Here is an 18,224-nt window from a genome sequence, read left to right as displayed (position 1 = left end):
AATCTTATAATAAAGTATAAATATTTCTAGCACTATTCACAGTACTACTTGTTCAATCAATCACTTCTTATTTAAAATTTTAGTGCTTTTAACATTTTGCCACTCTTTACCAGGTTGGTTTAATCTCTCATAATATTCTCTATCAGAGTGTCAAATACTTTTTTTTTTCTAAAATTCTTCTTATTTTATTCCCACATATATTCTCACCCATAGCCATTTCTTATTTATTAAGTGACGCTATAGTCTTTTATTATCAACTTTAATTGATACCAAACAAATTAAAAATGGTTACATTCTAGGACGGAGGTGTTGTAAGGCTTCTAAGGGCGTGTTTGGCTCCACTCTTTCCATACTTCCTACTCTAACCTCTCTTCTGAAAACACCCCAAGTCAAGTCTATTTCAATTACTTCTCTCTATTTATTAGTGTTATATATTTTTGTGATATGCTGCTAATGTAAAATGGCAAAACCACCCTATGTCAATTGGCTCACCAGGACGAGGAGCACTTCCTACTCACTACTCAGGTAGAATAATTTGAGGTCTCATATATAAACAAATATTTTCGAAAAAGGATAACATAAATAAGATATCCAAATTAACTCGATGGCACTTCGTTAAATGCGAACAAATCCAATGGAATGCATATTTTCTCACTGAGACAACACTAAATTAATTAATCTAATCCACTTCTGAATTAGGCAAGTCTTAGAGGCATCTCTGCGTTCTGAACAACAAATTAACTAATAAATTAATTAGCAGAATTGACTGTAAAACGTGCTTGTGAGGTGACGCAGACGCACAAAATAATTGTATATGTGTTGCAACACTGCAATTGATGAGCTGCAACGCCAATATAGCCAGGTTCAAGAGAAAACTATTTCGACCGAAAATTTCCGAATTTTTAATTTTTTTGTGAATTTAGCAAAAAAAGTCAAAATTGTTCAAAATTTATTTATTCAAACTTTAAATAATTTCAGACTGAAATTCTTCATAATTTCTAAAATTTGTCGGTGTCTCCCGTAAAATGGGCGAAACCGAAATTTTGAACCCTGCCTATAGCTAGCAGCTCTCACTCTCTCGATCGTGTCTCCTCGTTGTCGATCCGTATATAAATATGCCGCTGGAATTAGCAGCCGCTGCTCATCGCCAAATCGGCGGCAAGCTAGTACTGTTCGTCGATGGAGATGGCGGCGCCGGCGAAGAGCAGCGCCGACAGCGTCGTCGCCCATGGCGGCGACGACGTCGGCGAAGAGCAGCGTCGACGGCGTCGTCGTCCAGACACCAAGGAGGAGGGAGGAGGCGACGGCGACGGCTGCGCCAGCCACCACCATCCTGCCGTCGACGTCGAGGCAGGAGGCACCCACGGCAGCGATGCGGCGAGCGCCGCCGCCGCCGCACCGCCGCCTTCGCCGACGACGACGACGCGGCGGCGCCTCGTGTCGCTCGACGTCTTCAGGGGAATCACCGTCGCGGTGAGCTTAATTCCAATCATCTCCACTGAACATATATCATGGATCGTATACCATTCTTCTTCTAGCATCACCTTTCACGTTTATTATTCCACGTGAAAGTAATTAAATAAACCGTGTAAAAGGAAAATCAAGTAAATTAAGGCATGCACACCGAATTAATAATTATAAACAAAACTACTAATACTTCAGATGCCGGGAACCATTATCATCTATTCCACATGTTCCCAAAAATATATATATATAGACATATCACATCTCTGGATTTATTCATGGAAATTATTTTTTATAATTGTTGCAACTTTTTACTAAAAAAAATTAGCACAGTGACATCATTGAGCAGCTAATTAATCACTCGATCGTATAAGTAGAGAATATATATGCTATTCCGTATCCATGTATCTTGTGATGGGGAGAGAGAGCATATGTCATCCACGAGGCGTTGTCGTTGCTTCTCCATCACACGACGAATAGTCACCAAGAGGATAAAACAATAGATATTATGATCTTTTAAAAATGAAGATGAAATATTTTCTAATTTGTTGGTAGATATTTAATGGTATAAAAGATGGGTCTGAATCTAATAAAATTTAAAATATAATCTAGAAATGTGATAATGAACTTCTATAAAAAAATATTTAAAAAACATGTCATTTAGCCGTTTCGAAGTGCAAAAATGTCAGAAAAATCAACCCAATTGCTTCTCTTTAGCCACAAGGATTTTCAGCAACGGTGGTGATGTGGCTTCGCGAGCTCCAGCCGAAATGGACGGCCAGGATGGACGGGCTCCCTCTCGTCGGATCGATTCGCGCCACACATATGCATGCGACGCAGCTGCCTTTTTTTTTTTCCTTTGGGCCGCGTCGTCCTTGTCGGTAAATTCACGGCGACGATCACGTCAGCGAACAAATATATAGCCGTTGACCGACGGCGACGTCAGCGGGCTACACATGAGAAACCAAAATAACATTCACTGACGCACGTACACTTACGGAATTGTACACTCATAGGATACTTGAATTTTCCTACCATTAGCGATGGCTTTTTTCTCCGCATGTCCGTCTATGAAATTCTACGGTAGTATGTTTTTTGTTCAAATTATGAGTACTAGGTAGGTCGTAGATATAACTATATATTAATACTTCCACTGTTTTATAATATATATATATATATATATATATATATATATATATATATTAGAGTTAGGACATATAATATATACTACCTTTTAAGATCTTGGGAGATACTCATTCCGTTCCAAAATATAACTGTATTTAGATCTTAACACGGTCTTCGAGATGATACATTGACCAATAATATTTATAAAATAAACAGGTTGTTTATTATGGTAGTTTGTTTATTGATAAATCTCATAGTATCATTCTTATATGTCTGATTTTTTGTTATTAATAGTCAAAATTTAAAATATTTGACTTGATATTATTCTATAAGTAGTTATATTTTCAGTCATAGGAGTACTAATTAGAGGTGCTAGCTAGCTTTCTGATCTCTTCACGTATAATTTTTGCTGTTTTCTGATCTCTCCAAACAAAAATAAGTTTATGATAGTTTCTTATATCTATTGGTTCATCCGAAGGACTGTAAATTAACTTAGAGTTATTGCTATGTTAGTATAGACCATGCTCACTAAATTCCAATACTGCAGCTGATGATCCTTGTGGATGATGTTGGTGGCATTGTCCCAGCGATCAGCCACTCTCCATGGGATGGTGTGACATTGGCAGATTTTGTATTCCCTTTCTTCCTCTTCATCGTCGGAGTTTCTTTAGCCTTTGCCTATAAGGTAAAAGTAGCTTTTGAAATGAGCAAAACTAAATTGTGTGATGTTTCATATTAATATAGCAGGGCAAAAAACTACTCCATCTAATTGTTTATATTTGACGCCGTTGACTTTTAGATATATGTCTAATTAACCGTTCATCTTATTCAATTTTTTTTGTGGCAAATTCGTAAATTATAAGTCACGCTTAAAGTGTCTTTTGTAATAAATCAAATCATAATAAAATACTTAATAATTATATAAATTTTTTAAATAAGATAAATGATTAAACGTAGATCCAAAAGTCAATAACGTCAAATAAAAAAATTTAGAGAGTACGAGACAATAGCCCTGGGAGGCTATAGTCAAGCGTTTAGCAACAAACATAGTAATGCGCCTCATGCAAACTAAATGTGAACTAACTTTATACCTAATTCATTGTTTGTACAGAAAGTGCCAAACAAAGTGATGGCAACCAAAAAGGCTGTGCTTCGTGCTCTGAAACTCTTCATTGTGGGCCTTATTTTGCAAGGTAAATTCTTATGGGGTGTTTGGAAGAGTATATTGTTCCAGGTATTTGTTAGGATTTGGTTCACCCAGCTTAATTTGAATACAGCACCTTCATATATGTACAAATGATCCACAACACAAAGCACAAAAACTTACTAAATTTCTTGAATAATCATGTTAGGTGGCTTCTTCCACCCTCTTCATGATCTTAACTATGGTGTCGATATCCACAAAATAAGGTTAATGGGCGTACTACAGGTACAATCACAAAGCTCCACATGCTTCCCATTTATCCTTAATTTAGAGAAATATATATGATACGATAGATTTATAGATGTTAATTTTTATACCACTTGACGCAGAGGATTGCAATAGCCTACTTAGTGGTGGCGCTTTGCGAAATCGGGCTAAGGGTTAGTAGTGGTGGTGGTGACATTGGCTGTGACTATATGTTAATCAGAAGATACCATCGTCAGATGTGAGCACACTTTACACACAACTTGCTAATTAATTTATCATCTGTAGTTAGTTAACTGATCTTAATCTTGAGCAACAACTCTCATTGGCATTGCATCACATCTTGTCAAAAGGCTTGTGGGTTTGGTTCTGGTGGTCATGTACCTGGTGATTTTGTATGGTTTGTACGTGCCAGATTGGGGGTATGAGGTCACATCTCCTGGCTCAACTGTGAAGCGTTTTCTTCAAGTAAGATTTTGTTTCAAAATTATCATGTTTTTGGTTGCTTCTGTTTGTTGTTATTTGAAAAAGAAATGGAGAAATGGACTCTGGTTTGCATTTTTTGAAAAATATTGCTTTTGTTTGGTTGTAGGTGAAATGTGGAGTGAGAGGAGATACAGGGCCAGGTTGCAATGCTGTTGGCATGATTGATCGGTCTGTTCTTGGAATCCAACATCTCTATACGCGTCCGGTTTATCTGAAAACAAAGGTATAAATGTTGATATGTATAATAGGTATAAGCCAGAAGCAGAATCACTCAAAGGTTCAACAAAAATACCTAAAGACAATCATGTATATTGTTTGAAGATCACAACAAGTACATTCCACGATTTTTCTTCATTTTCTTGAGATGTTTTGTTTTAAAAGTTATTTGTCCATTGAGGAAACTGACGATGATTACACGAAGAAGTAGTTGGTAAAAGAATATACAACCTAATTAATGAATTGTATATTCACTCTCAACACTGTTGTCTTCTTATATACTCTCTCCGTTTTATAATATAAGATGGTTGATCTTTTCGCTTCAATGTTTGACCATTTGTTTTATTTAAAATTATGGAAATATCATTTATTTTACTTGTGACTTACTTTATTATCAAAAGAACTTTAAGCATAACTTGTTATTTTTTATAATTGTACTAAATTTTTGTATAAAATGAATGATCAAATATCGTAATCAAAATGTCAAACATTTTATATTATAAAACGGAGATAGTATATAAGAGTATAGTAGATAACGGGAGTACAATTTCAGGCTATCTTTTTTTTTCACACTTGCAGCAATGCAGCATGGACTCTCCACGCAATGGACCTCTTCCACCTGACGCTCCCTCATGGTGTGAAGCTCCATTTGACCCTGAAGGCGTTCTCAGGTGAAGAAACATAACTAATGTTTAGATTTTCTCTACACTTTATTATCCTTCTCTAACTAATGTTTGACCATAAAAAATTAAAGCACTTCATATGTGCATCGTAAATAATTATTTTGATCTGTTTACAAACTGATACATAAAACGTGCAGCTCGTTGATGGCGATAGTAACATGCTTAATTGGTCTCCAGATCGGGCATGTAATTATCCACTTCAAGGTAATCATTTCTGACTGCAATTTCCTCCATTTTTGAGCCATCGGGGTAAACTTTTACTGCACTTTTGGGCAACAACAATTAATTATGGACTTAATCATGATCTGAACTTCGATCGATATACATACAGAAGCACGAGGAGAGGATAGTGAGATGGTCGATCCCATCGTTATGCTTGCTCACTCTTGGCGTCTCTCTTCATCTTTTCGGTAATTAATTAATCTTTAATCAAGGCTATATATGTGATCAAATGAAGAAGTGTTTGTACTAATCAACATTTATATATCTGTGCAGGTCTGCACATGAACAAATCATTGTACAGCCTGAGCTACACCTGTGTCACCACAGGCACTGCTGGTTTATTCTTTGTGGTAATCTACCTGCTGGTTAGTAACAATTACTTTTTTTTTGGAATAAGTTCTTGAACAGATATTTGCTAAAATATAATAAAGAATAGCTAATAGAAAATCCTATGCTTGAAACAGAATTTAGAGCTCTGTTTCTTCAGTGAAAATTCCAGATGATGTGCCATCCTAATTTATTTCACTTTGGTAAGAATGAGTGCTAATTAACATTAAATTGTTTGGTAAGGTGGATGTGAAAGGGTACAAGAGGCTGGCTTTTCCCATGGAGTGGATGGGCAAGCATGCTCTGATGATCTTTGTTCTTGTAGCTTGCAACATTGTGCCAGTACTTGTTCAGGGCTTCTACTGGAAGGAGCCCAGAAATAACCTTGTAAGTGATCAGCAAACCAACTGTTTAATTACTAATTATGTTGATTAAATCGCTTTATTATTAATTACTTTCGAGGATGAACGATTTTTAGTTTGTGGGGATTTAATCTCAGAAATATTGACTGTTCATAATTTGTGCTGTGTTAATTTCTGAACAGTTGAAACTCATTGGAATAGGAGGCTAGCTGATGAATGAATTATATCTTGCTAAAGCTCATGACAGGAGATCTGCAAGCACGCAAGATTATCAATTGAAGTATTTAAGTACTGATTTATTTCCGGAAAAAAACTGGTCAAGGGACTGGCATAAGCAAGGCAATGCCCAATAAATCATCAATCGAATGATTAATAAATTCAGCTAGATGATGCAGATACTACTAGAATGAATTGTAATGAACTAGGGAGATCTGATTCAGTCCCTTCAGATTAATTGGAGGGGAAAAAAACTCTTGAGCTGAATTTTAGATGACTAGTGTTACTTGGTTTCTTGATTAATGCTTCAGAAGTGTCTTTAGTTAAGGCAGAAAATAATATTAAAGCATATTATTTTAGTCTAACTTGGCTGAATATATTCCACTCCTCAATGCCCTGTGTCAGTGACATATTATGCCCTATAAAGTATTATAAGCTTAGCGTGAATGCAATTCAAATACTGAGTTATGGATTACACATATGCATGTTTACTGGCAAGTGGCAACGTGCATGCCAACCAATATTTCAGATTCAGTCAAAATCTGTTTAAATTTCAGACTTATTTTTCGTCCCAGTATTTCTTAAATTTCATTTACCATAATAAATTTGTGCACACTGAAATTGTGGACACTAATTCCGACATGTAGTTGATGGTGGTTTGGTACTTTCTCTGCTTCAAAGTTAATCATTTCTAGCTATATATATCTGAAACCATTAACAAAATAGCTATGTATCAGACTGATAGCTAGAATTGATTATATTTTAGAATGGACGAAATATTTATGGTCAGTTCTTCGGAGCTGAGAAAACATATTCTGAATCAAACCATGCCGGAACATGGAAAATAAATCAATGAAATTAGAATGCAGACAACAGAAATAAGCAACCCCTCACTCTAGCACACAAATCAGAGTATACACCTTTGATCATCCAAAAACCAACAAGCAAAACCAAACAGTAAAACTCAATCGAAGCAAATTATCAGAAAGTCTTGTAACTGGAACGGAGGGAGTAGTGGAGAAGAGAGCTCGACGTACGGATCACGTCGGAGACGGCGCCGTCGAGCCGGAGCCACCGCTGCCGCCGCCGCCACTGTCTGCGCTCTGGTAGAAGGAGAGCACGGTGTAGACGGTCTGCATGACGGTCATGACGAGGAGGAAGACGGCGGCGGCGAGGGAGAGGAACGCCCAGGGGCTCCGGAAGTAGGTGTGCACCAGGTTGGCCCTCCACATGTTCCACGGCTGGCGGCAGTAGGCGTTCACCTGGCGGTGCACGTCGTCGAGGGCGCTCTCCGGCTCCAGCACCACGTCCCTGGAGATGCTGTTGAACAGCTTCGCCACCGCCTTGTCGCTGCCGACGGCGTTCTGGATGATCCCCCGGGAGCTCAGCAGCGCCACGTCCTTGGCCGAGTCGATGATGTTGTCCATGAAGAAGACGTAGGCGGTGACGTCGTTGCCGGCCCCCGGGTGCAGCCGCTCGAACGCCATCATGTTGAGGAGCATGTACTCGGTGGAGTCGTCCACGGCGACGGCGGGCATGGCCAGCACGCCGTGCCGGAACCGGATGTCGTGGAGGCTGTCCGTGCGGCTGCGGCGGAACCGGATCCCGGCCTCGTACAGCTCCACGGCGGAGCGGATGATGTCGGCGTCCGGCGCGTCCACGGGGCCCCGCGGCGCCTGGTACGACCCGTGCAGCATGCTCCGCCGGAGCACGTCCAGCGGGTGCAGCCCCAGCGCCGACCCGGCCGCCGGCGTCCGCGACGTCGGCGAGAGGAACCGCAGCACCATCCGGTTGATCTGGTCAGCGTTCTGTCCATCGTCCATATGCAAGCATCACAATCGTTTCAGTATTTCGGATGAGGGTTTTTTTTTGTTGATTTGAACAGTTTTTAAAGCAAAATTCAGAAAAAACTAAAATTTTCAGACGAGGAACACTACAGAGTTCAATATTAATTTTGGTTCGAATCTTTTGCAGAAATTATTTCGGTCCCCGATAGTTCGAGCTTGTGTATGTTTAGCAAAAAAATAAATAAATTATTTGGGTAAAATTCCGAAATAACGGATATATTGGTCTCCTGAAATATTTTGACTTTCCACAATGTAGAAACAACCCTCTAGAGCGCAGAGCAACTGGCGAACCCAAAACATCAAACATTTCGATTCCGATGCATCACAATGCCATTATTAAGTCCCCTAAGTCTGATATTATGTCCAATTTTGTTTTGGCATTCATTTTCTACTGAAAAGAGCATTACCTCCGTTTTATATTATAAGAATTTGTAACCTTATATAAATTCATCAATTGATAAATGTATATAATTTATATGTGTCTAAATTCATTAACATCCATATAAATCTAAGCGAGACTAAAAAGTCTTATATCGTGAAATGGAGGGAGTAGTTATTTATGCTTTAGTTAGTCAACAATAAGAATGTTTGACTAAAGACATAAAGTGAACCTACCGTCTCTGATGATTGTGATCTGATTTGACACAAGGAAAGAATTTCAGATATAATATACTTTATATTAAGCTTAATTAGCTTTTGCTTTGCATCAGGTGCAATCAGAAAAGCAAAGCATAAGGTGAACATACATAACGTGATGGCAAGCTGTCTAATGCAATTTTCACAGCACACGGCACCCTAAATATTCAACTCTAACATAAATTTGCTAGTTATATCAAACTCTCATTTCTAACATGCTTGTACCAACAATGTACACATTTTCGCTGGCTATCAGTAATCTCATCTGTTAAACTCACCTTGATCCTAATTAAACCAGTAAACCACACTTTGCAGATTGTAATATTTGACTTTTGTGTCTATGTTTAATTATTTATCTTATTCGGAAAATTTATATAATTATTTCATTGTAATTTAATTTACTATTTAATAAACTTTAAGAATGACTTCTAATCGTTATTAGACATAAAAGAATTAGACCATGTTCGGCAAGGCTACTAATAATCCTAAATTCTCTTATTTTTCACAAGCACGTTTTCTGAACTGCTAAATGGTATATTTTTTGCGAAATTTTCTAAGAAAAATTACTTTAAAAATCATATTAATCTATTTTTTAAATTTTTTATAATTAATAATTAATTAATCATGTACTGATTTACTACCATATTTTCCGCGCCAGATAACTAACCCTCCCACAACTACATCTGCTAAACACCGCCTTAAGAGCATCCCCAACATCTCATCTAAATTTGGTCATCTATATTTTCATTTGTTTCATCTTTCATATCTTTTTGTACCCCACTAAATCATCCATATATAGTATCCTCTATATCTCTTGGTAGGATGGAGAGATCATCTATTTTCAGGATAGAGGATGAGATAGATGAGCGATTGAAAATGCTCTAATAAGACAAATGATATCTATAAATTAACAGCTTTAAATAAAAAACAGAGTAGTAATTTAGAGGAGAGAGAAATTACGGAAGCTCGCTGATGAACAGGTGAGCGTTCGGTCTCGATGAAGAGGAGCCTCTCGAGGACGAGCAGCGGCAGCTGGTTCTCGAGCATGAGCATGTCGCGGCGGATGTACGGCACCATGTACAGCACGCCGTGGCGGCTGAAGACCGGGTCGTTCGCCGCGTAGTCGTCGACGTGCTTCCCCGCCGCCGTCCTCATCACCTCCAGCAGGAAGCACCCGTCCACGATCATCATCTCCAGGAACCTCTCCCTCGCCGCCTCCTCCTCGCCGTCGCCGCCGCGCCACTCCTCGCCGAGGTCGAGGTACGCCGTCTCGAGCTGCCCGGCGACGGCCTCGACGGCGGCGACGAAGTCCTCGAGCGGCCGCCCCGCGCGGCGGAGCAGGTGGCGCAGCGCGCGGCGCTTGTGCTCCTCCATGGGGAGCAGGCCCGGGTCGCCGTGGTGGAAGGGGCCGAGGGCGACCACCTGCGGCTGGTACGCCTTGGGCTTGATGTCCTTGATGCACGCCGGCACGCGGTAGATGCAGTGCCGCTGCCACCGCGACGCCTCCGCCGCCGCCTCCGCCTCCTTCACCGTCCTCTCCACCTCCACCACCCACGCCCGCTTGCCGCCGCCGGCCACCGCGACCTCCATGCTTTTGTACGTATCTGATTGGCTGCAAGGATTGCTACCGACCTAGTGGCTAGTGACCATTTAGAGCTAGTATATATACATACCCAAACTTGGAAGATAGTACTATCAATTAGACTCAATTCACCTTTTAAAAAGTAATATTAAGTACCTCAGATCTTTTTATATTTGACACCATTTGACTTTTACATATGCTTATTTTATTTTAAAAATTTATATAATTATTAATTATTTTATTCTGATTTGTTTTAACATTAAAGTTACTTTAAACATAGCTTATTATTTTTTATAAAATATTTAAATAAAACGAATAATCAAACTTAGATTTGAAAATTATTTGCGTCATATAACAGAGGTGAAGATGTCGAGGAGGAAGAAGAGATGGAGGTGGCTTACCGCCTATGCGTATGCAATTATTTGCATTGTCTGCAAGAGTTAATAGGGATCATGCATAGCCATGTGCAATCCCACAGCTTCGTTTGGGATTGAGGTTCATGTGTATCGTGAAAAGAAAAGAAAATACTATCTCCAATCTCATATTAGAAAACTCCAAAAATTCTATTCCAAATTTAAGGTTAAAAAATTAAATTTTAGCTTACTAGCATATTTTCCGTGCGTTGCAACGAGATTTAATTCTTAAAAAAAATATCATAACATGTTATTGATATATGAGTCTATTAATTTCACAATTCTTTTCTTCTCATAATAAATAAAGTTAGTGGAATCTACCATTATTTTTTCTTTTAAAAATAGTGTACAGATAAAAAAAAAAAGAAGAAGTTATTGGTGGTGGTGACAGATCGATTTACTGCCACCGCCACTAATAATATTTATAAGTATAGATAGTAAAAGCCGGTCGACTGACCAGGAACGAAAGCAAGTTCCGGTGATCGTTAGGCGGAATTACTGGTGTGTATTGTGGTGAAAAAAAAGCTGCAGATCGTCGTTGTACGCTGACATATGATCTGGATCTCTTAATTTACAGCTGCAAGATCGAACGATGGATGGATCGATCAGACGAAGTATTTCTGAAGGGCTTTACGTAAAGAGGTCGAGATGCTAGCTAGCTAGGGCAGTGCCCTACACCATGGATGCAGCTCGATCCTAAGCTGGCTGGAGCTCTGATGAAGCGAGGAATATGTGCGGCCGGGGTGACCGGCCTCGTGTAATACTCGTGGCCTTTGATTCTTCAATGCTTGGGAATGTTGCAAATTTAATCCACAGAGATTAAAAATCAGTTTTTTTTTTTGTGTGCCAAAGATGGAGTAGAGTTCAGGAGAGGTATAGTTTCATATATTTATTTTGTGACATTTGCTACCTAGCTTAGGTTGTGCCCAAAGAAAGGAACATAGGCCGGCCGAGCACGTGAATCACGTGATTCATGGTCTATGGCATGCTGCTGGAGAGAGATAAACCGTTATTCCATTTTATATTATTTTAAAAAACAGTCACGTGTATTAATCTAAGCCAAAAATAGTTTCAAAGCAACTCAAGGGGTTCTCTGTCCGGTATTGCGAGTTGAGCATGAAAAATATCGGGTTTTTAGTTTAAGGGGGTAATTCATAATCACCGAATAATTCAGGGGGTGTAATTCGGACCACCAATGTTGATGAAGCAACTTCATGACCATGGCGAACAAGAGATATAACGTGCGTCGAAAGGGGGTCATATCATCAAACCAGATTGAATCAGGAGAGGGAATTTAACACAAATAATCTAACAGGGGACGTGAAACTCAAGGTGACAATTGGGGTGGTTTTTGCAATTCTCCAAAACCAAAATACAACAAAAACTACAGATGACACTGCCGGTTAGGGTTGAAAGTGATGCGAATAATTTCCGTCTGACCGGATTATTTTTCGGATTCGGATAGCTTCGGTTGGATAGTTATGGAAATTTTCGGATTCGGAATCAAATTTAGATTTTTTTCTTCGGATGCGGAAACGAATACGGTAAAAGTGAAATCCGTCGGATACTATCCGAATTTTTTTCCCGGATATCCGGACCTATTTATTAACCATTCAATCAAATCAGCTCGACCTAAAGAAGTCTATCTCAACGACCTAACTAGTGTTAACCTTAGCTGGTTCTAACTAACTGGTTTCAAGCAGTCTATACGTCCACGACCACACAACCGCCACGGATATTTCTTTCTATGGTATTAGTAATCACTTATATTTAAAAATATTGATAAGTTATATATTTATATTAAAATAACAAGTTATATTCTTTAATGATACGTGTAGCTTAGTTTAAGAGGTTTTTATGTTCTGATTAATATTCGTCACCGTATTCATTTCGATTCGTATCCACTCCATATTTGTATTCAATAATATTCGATTCTGTTTTCATATTCGAGTTTTCGATTCCGATTACGATTAAAAAAAAATTGTATTCGATAATATTCGATTCTGTTTTCATATCCGAGTTTTCGATTCTGATTACGATTAAAAAAAAGAAAATGAAATGTTAGAGCTTGTTCGGACCGTATCCTACTTTCAGTAATATGTGACGTCGCACGGCGGGCACTGCGGCAGGCAGCCTGGTCGTCACACGTGGCAGCACCGAAACGCCACTCTAACCAGCCCATGAGATCGTGGCCCGGGCCACACAGATTGGTTCGAATGAGAAACGGCCCATGCGACCAAAGGATAACACCCGGCCTAACTCGCGAACGGCCCACTTAGACCCCACAAGGTAGATCCCAACCAATGGCAGCCTACATGGGCCGTACCAGATTGTGCGTTCTAAATTTAGCTGGGCCTACATGGGCTGCATTCTCTGCCTGTCTGTGGGCCCATGCTCCCCCGCTGACCACATGTCCAAATTCATTTTCTTTATTTCTTTCTGCCAAAAGAAAATTATTTTTTGTTGGGCCCACAGTCAGTCTCTATACAAGTGGGTCCCTTCAAAAGGGATGGAGACACAGTGTGCACGCAAGGGCCCACATGTACGTGCTCGAATTGGCCGAAAGTAGCTGTATATTACTCCCTCTTTTTTCCCCAGTACTAATATCATTCTAGTTCAAATTTTAAGCCAAAAAAGTAGAAGTGGTAATATTTGAGATGGAGGGAGTAGTATTATTGTATCCGTTCTAAAATATAAGTAATTCTAGGTTTATTTAGCATGACTATAGAAATGCCAAAAGATTCTCTTTTAGTCAATTCAGTAGTCAAATTTTGAATTGACTATAATCTATTTCTAAGCATATAATTGGCTTTGAAATCATCTAAATGATTGGAATTATGAGAATCAGTGTACAAATATTTATATTATAAACTTAAATAGTAGAAATACTTATATTTTGGAACAGGTGAGTGCTACCCATAGGTAGGGGGTGATCAAACAAAAAAATGATTGGCATTGATTATATTCCAGCTAGGTACATGATGATTAATTGGGCTTTTGCATTGCTTGATTGCCTATCGGGGTGGTGGTGAATTAGTGATCGTGCAGGGCCCAGGGACACATTTTCATCTGGGCCCATCTCGTATCTCATTATGGTTGAACTAGCCTAATCTAGCTAGACGTAAGTTATAATAGGGCCGTGCAAAAGATCTATTCATTATATACATCTCGATCAATATAGTTACGTGCAAATTATCAAGAACTTCCTTCGAAAAGGAATTTTAGTAGGTTTTTTTTTAATATTACGAGATTTCGACTGTCGCAATCTATAAAATTCTTGTGTTTCAAAAAAAGCCAAAGCATTTACTCCATTTATTTTTACGACATTAGTAAGAAGTCATACAAGGAATACTTTTTATGTCATTTTAATTACAGTTTAAATTCGTTAGAAACAATTTAGAGCAAGCACAACATGTTGTTGTAAAATAGGCCAATAGAACTAGTTTGTGCTTAGGTGAAAGAGATACTACTAGAAAATAGAGAACAATAGGCTCTAAATTTTTAACCATCTTCAGCGCAAACTCATACTATTTTATAGGATAGAGAAATGGACGAAGTATTAATTTTATACTTATAGATATCTATAGTTGAATTGTGGGTGATCTATGCTATTAACCTTACGAAGTACAGTAAATAAAATCCGAGTGTCCTCTCCTTGGAATCATAAGGGAGCAAAGCAAAAGCAGTCATGAACAACCAAAGGAGCTACCCTTGCTCACAAACATCCATGTATAGTACATGAGGAGCAGGAAATAAAAAGAGCAGCAGCCAGAAAAAGGGACCATCCATCCATCCATGCATGCGTCCCATCATCGATCAAACCACCAGCTGCTGCTTAATCATGCAGCAAAACCACTCAATTACTCACACCATATTGCACACATTTTTCTTTCTTCTTCCTCCTCCTCTCCTAGTGCGATCTGCGTCTCACGCCATGTTCTTTTCACCCATCGATCGTTTCGATCAATTATGCATTATTCCGTTTCGTGCTGCAGCAAAAGCAATGGTAAATTAAGACAGAAAAATTCGTATTAGCACTATCTGAAGAAAAAAAAAAAGAACCAGTTCGATCGATCAATCAATCGATATATACCTGGCCTTGCTTTTTGTCGGACAATTTGATCGAGACATCCTTTTAATTTCTTTTCGTATCTCGTACTAATGCCGTACCTACGTCCCTAAACCGTTCGATTATTTTCAGACTGAACATGCAAGCTCGTGGTACTGCGTACTATGTAAAGTACGTTCCTAAACCGTTCGATTGTTTTTCCACGCACATCGATTGGTATTTTAAACGGCATATTTATAAATAATAACTAATTTATGAGTAAAAATATTATATAAAAAATAAAGACTAAAAATTAAACTACGATTAAAAAAAATTTTAAAATCAACTTTAATTTAAAAAAAAAATAAAAAAAACTAAATTTTATCTTATAAGTATATGCTGAAACGAACAAATGATCTTTCACATTCAGTGCTAGATCCAAAAAAAATATTAGGAGAAACTGAACGAAAACCCATGAATGCTGATGTATGCTTTCGGTCTTCTCTCTTTAGTAATACTAAAATTTTGTGAGGGCTAAGGGGGTTTCAATGACGTAAATTAGGTAGGGGAAAGAAGCCCACCTAGTTTCGGTAGTAAATCCGCCCGGGTTCATATTCAAACTGAATAGATTGTTTCAACTTCATTACTGATCTGTAGTACTGCACTATAACTACTGGTCCGTCTGCTTTTTGAGAAGCAAGTGGGTGTACGTACACCGCTAGTACGAGTACGTGCAATATATAGCTACGTATACCTAACAATATGGCATTTGATGCCCTCATAATTAGAGTTCCTGTGTACGTATGATGCAAATGTGCATGTGTACCTAAACGAACGGCACTGACCTGTCGTACGAGTACCTGTATGCGTATGGATCTGTAGGTATCAGATTCCTGGGGTATGGGTCGTACGCATTGAAATTTTCATGAAACTGTCCAAACATTGCACATGCTGGTGTGCCAACGTCGGGGCACCGGCAAATTTGAGAGCTAGTCTTGGATTAGAGTAATTTTACGCTACTTAAGAAAGTATCATGAGGCACTAAAATTTTAGCGTAAAATTTTTTATACTAAAATTTTGGTACCTCATGGTAGTACTGTAAAATTGCTTCTTGGATTATTATACTCCCTTCCTCTCTTCCTCCGATTTATTTTGTATGTTTGACATTGGTGATGACTTTAAGCGCGTGTTTTACTATGTCTTATTTGAATTTTTATGTACATTTGTAAAAATATAAGTCATATTTAAAGTTTAATTGATAGAAAACCAAAGATATGAATTTTACATCAGCTTTATAGTTTAGACAAATCAGAGCAGTTTAATTTCCATATAAATTCATCTTCTCTAGGAACTATGAAAATTTATAACAGAGGAATAATTCATAGCTCTAAAATTTACGTAAAATTCCTCCAAACCAAATAAGGCGTAAAGAAATTCAACCGTGCTGCCTCCGTCCTATAATAAATACAACCCTTCTATTTAAAATTTAAACTATTATTTAGGTACGGAGTTAATCCTAAAATTACGAATACAATTCTTCCATGGCTCATCAGCCATAGTTCATACAACCATAGTCAAAGTATCAAGCGCATTCTGAATTGCTGAAATTCCAGGCTCAAATTTATAAACAAGATCCACTTATATCGATCTAGTTTGGAATATTACGCCAAGATCTGTTCATGCTGTGCGCCACCAATATTGGTGGGGGTCCAACTTCTCTTTCTTTCAACCCCATCAATGGTGATGGCTTCCTCCTCCCTCGCTCCTCTCTTCTGCCTCAAACGAATGGAAGAAAAGAGCAGCACCCAGCAGCAGGCCGAAAAAGAGAATGGCAAAGCCATTGACCTGAAATGAACGAAAGCTATTACTACTACGACGCATCCCCTCTCTCTCTTCTCCATCTCTCTCTATGGCCGCGTTTGGCCAATCCTTATTTTTTTAAAAAAAAGTTTCTATAGAAAAAATTGTTTTAAAAAATCATATTAATCTATTTTATATTTTCAAAAATTAATAATTAATTAATCATGTACTAATACTACGTTTTTCGTGCCAAGTACTCCCTCTGTCTAAAAAAAAGCTAATTCTCCGGTTCTCGTGTCCAACGTTTGACCATCCGTCTTATTTAAAAAATTTTCAGGAAATTAAAAAAAATTAATCACACGTAAAGTAATATTCATAATTTATCATCTAATAAAAAATATCAATCATAAAAAAATTTGAATAAGAGAAGAGTCAAAAATTATTGGTAAAAATAAAAATTAGTTTATTTAGGGATGGAGTGAGTAAGATATCTTACCTCTGCTGGCCTATCTCTTTTCTCTGTCATCCTTTCTCCCTTTCCAATGGCGAGGCATGCGGATGGATGCTGCGCAGGGAAGGAGATGCAGCCAGGGTTTGCAAAACCGCGGCGGTTACTGCGGTAACCGTGCTCTCCGTAAAGACACGGTATCGATAAGCCGCGGTAATCGATTAAATTTGAGGAGAATTTAAAAAATTTAAGGAAATTTAATAAAAAAATATATGTGGTATATGTTGATATATAGTGTAGTTTTGTCAAAGAAATTAATGAAAAAATGTATTCCTAGCGTAATTAAAAATCATAAACGAGTATTTCGGGAAACAAAATTAAAAAATAGCCTATTGCAAGTAATATTTCATAGGAAGATGGTCAAGAATATTTTGTGTTGAATTATTATTAATTTACGCTAGACACTAGGGTACATAATATTGAAATACAAATATACAACGATGGATATATGGAAAATATGTATAGAGAAAAATTATACGTGCATCTTATTACGTACATAATAGTTTTATTCGTAATAATGGACAGTAGGTATAGTGGTGACGCAATAATCAAAATAAAGTTGTTATTACTTGTTATTGTTGTTATTGGAGTGAATTATTTGGTGAAGAGTGATATGCCGGTGTATGTTTGTATGTTGCAATATTAAGAATTTAGAAAATGCCATGTGAATATTTTCTTGTTTTCCCTATAACATGTCCTATTGTCATAAATATAGTCACAAAATATTTTCCTATTTTCATATATTTTTTAAGATTTTTTAAAGTTTTTTTTACATTTGACATCACACCCGCGGTCTTCTCATGGTAACCGCGGTTTACTCACGGTAACCACGGTTTCGGCTAAAAAACCACGCGGTAAGCCGCGGTAACCGCCGTTCTCAT

At 38.1% G+C, this 18,224-nt stretch overlaps 2 protein-coding genes across 4 annotated transcripts; one reads left to right on the top strand and one right to left on the bottom strand.

Moving 5' to 3' along the window:
• Positions 1 to 1,153: 1,153 nt before the first annotated feature.
• On the top strand, positions 1,154 to 6,990 carry LOC102709216 (heparan-alpha-glucosaminide N-acetyltransferase-like). 2 transcript variants are annotated; one of them, XM_040528861.1, is made up of 13 exons: positions 1,154 to 1,473; positions 3,137 to 3,274; positions 3,701 to 3,782; positions 3,942 to 4,018; positions 4,123 to 4,238; positions 4,351 to 4,465; positions 4,590 to 4,706; positions 5,279 to 5,370; positions 5,520 to 5,586; positions 5,714 to 5,792; positions 5,878 to 5,954; positions 6,175 to 6,318; positions 6,476 to 6,990. In XM_040528861.1, exons 1-13 carry the CDS (start codon positions 1,180 to 1,182, stop codon positions 6,500 to 6,502), a joined length of 1,425 nt encoding a protein of 474 aa, XP_040384795.1. In that variant the 5' UTR covers positions 1,154 to 1,179; the 3' UTR covers positions 6,503 to 6,990. The 2 variants fall into 2 exon arrangements, with proteins under 2 accessions (XP_040384795.1, XP_040384794.1); XM_040528860.1 differs by having other exon boundaries at positions 5,878 to 5,969.
• LOC102711577 (UPF0481 protein At3g47200-like) lies at positions 5,524 to 10,582 on the bottom strand. Of its 2 annotated transcripts, XM_040528863.1 has the most exons (3): positions 9,953 to 10,582; positions 7,547 to 8,317; positions 5,524 to 5,647 (listed from the first exon to the last, which is right to left on the bottom strand). In XM_040528863.1, exons 1-2 carry the CDS (start codon positions 10,580 to 10,582, stop codon positions 7,550 to 7,552), a joined length of 1,398 nt encoding a protein of 465 aa, XP_040384797.1. In that variant the 3' UTR covers positions 5,524 to 5,647; positions 7,547 to 7,549. The 2 variants fall into 2 exon arrangements, with proteins under 2 accessions (XP_040384797.1, XP_040384796.1); XM_040528862.1 differs by lacking the exon at positions 5,524 to 5,647 and having other exon boundaries at positions 7,363 to 8,317.
• Positions 10,583 to 18,224: the final 7,642 nt, after the last annotated feature.

The sequence above is a fragment of the Oryza brachyantha genome, chromosome 11, assembly GCF_000231095.2.
Source record: "Oryza brachyantha chromosome 11, ObraRS2, whole genome shotgun sequence".
NCBI classification, from domain to species: domain Eukaryota; kingdom Viridiplantae; phylum Streptophyta; class Magnoliopsida; order Poales; family Poaceae; genus Oryza; species Oryza brachyantha.
The sequence above is the reverse complement of the archived record's forward strand: the minus strand, read 5'-3'. Positions and strand labels throughout refer to the sequence as shown.

Coding starts and splice junctions, on each gene's coding strand:
- LOC102709216 (XM_040528860.1), top strand. CDS start 1,180: ATGGAGATGGCGGCGCCGGCGAAGAGCAGCGCCGACAGCGTCGTCGCC. Junction 1,474..3,136: donor TCAGGGGAATCACCGTCGCG/GTGAGCTTAATT, acceptor CCAATACTGCAG/CTGATGATCCTTGTGGATGA. Junction 5,371..5,519: donor GACCCTGAAGGCGTTCTCAG/GTGAAGAAACAT, acceptor TAAAACGTGCAG/CTCGTTGATGGCGATAGTAA.
- LOC102711577 (XM_040528863.1), bottom strand. CDS start 10,582: ATGGAGGTCGCGGTGGCCGGCGGCGGCAAGCGGGCGTGGGTGGTGGAG. Junction 8,318..9,952: donor CTGTTCATCAGCGAGCTTCC/GTAATTTCTCTC, acceptor GACGATGGACAG/AACGCTGACCAGATCAACCG.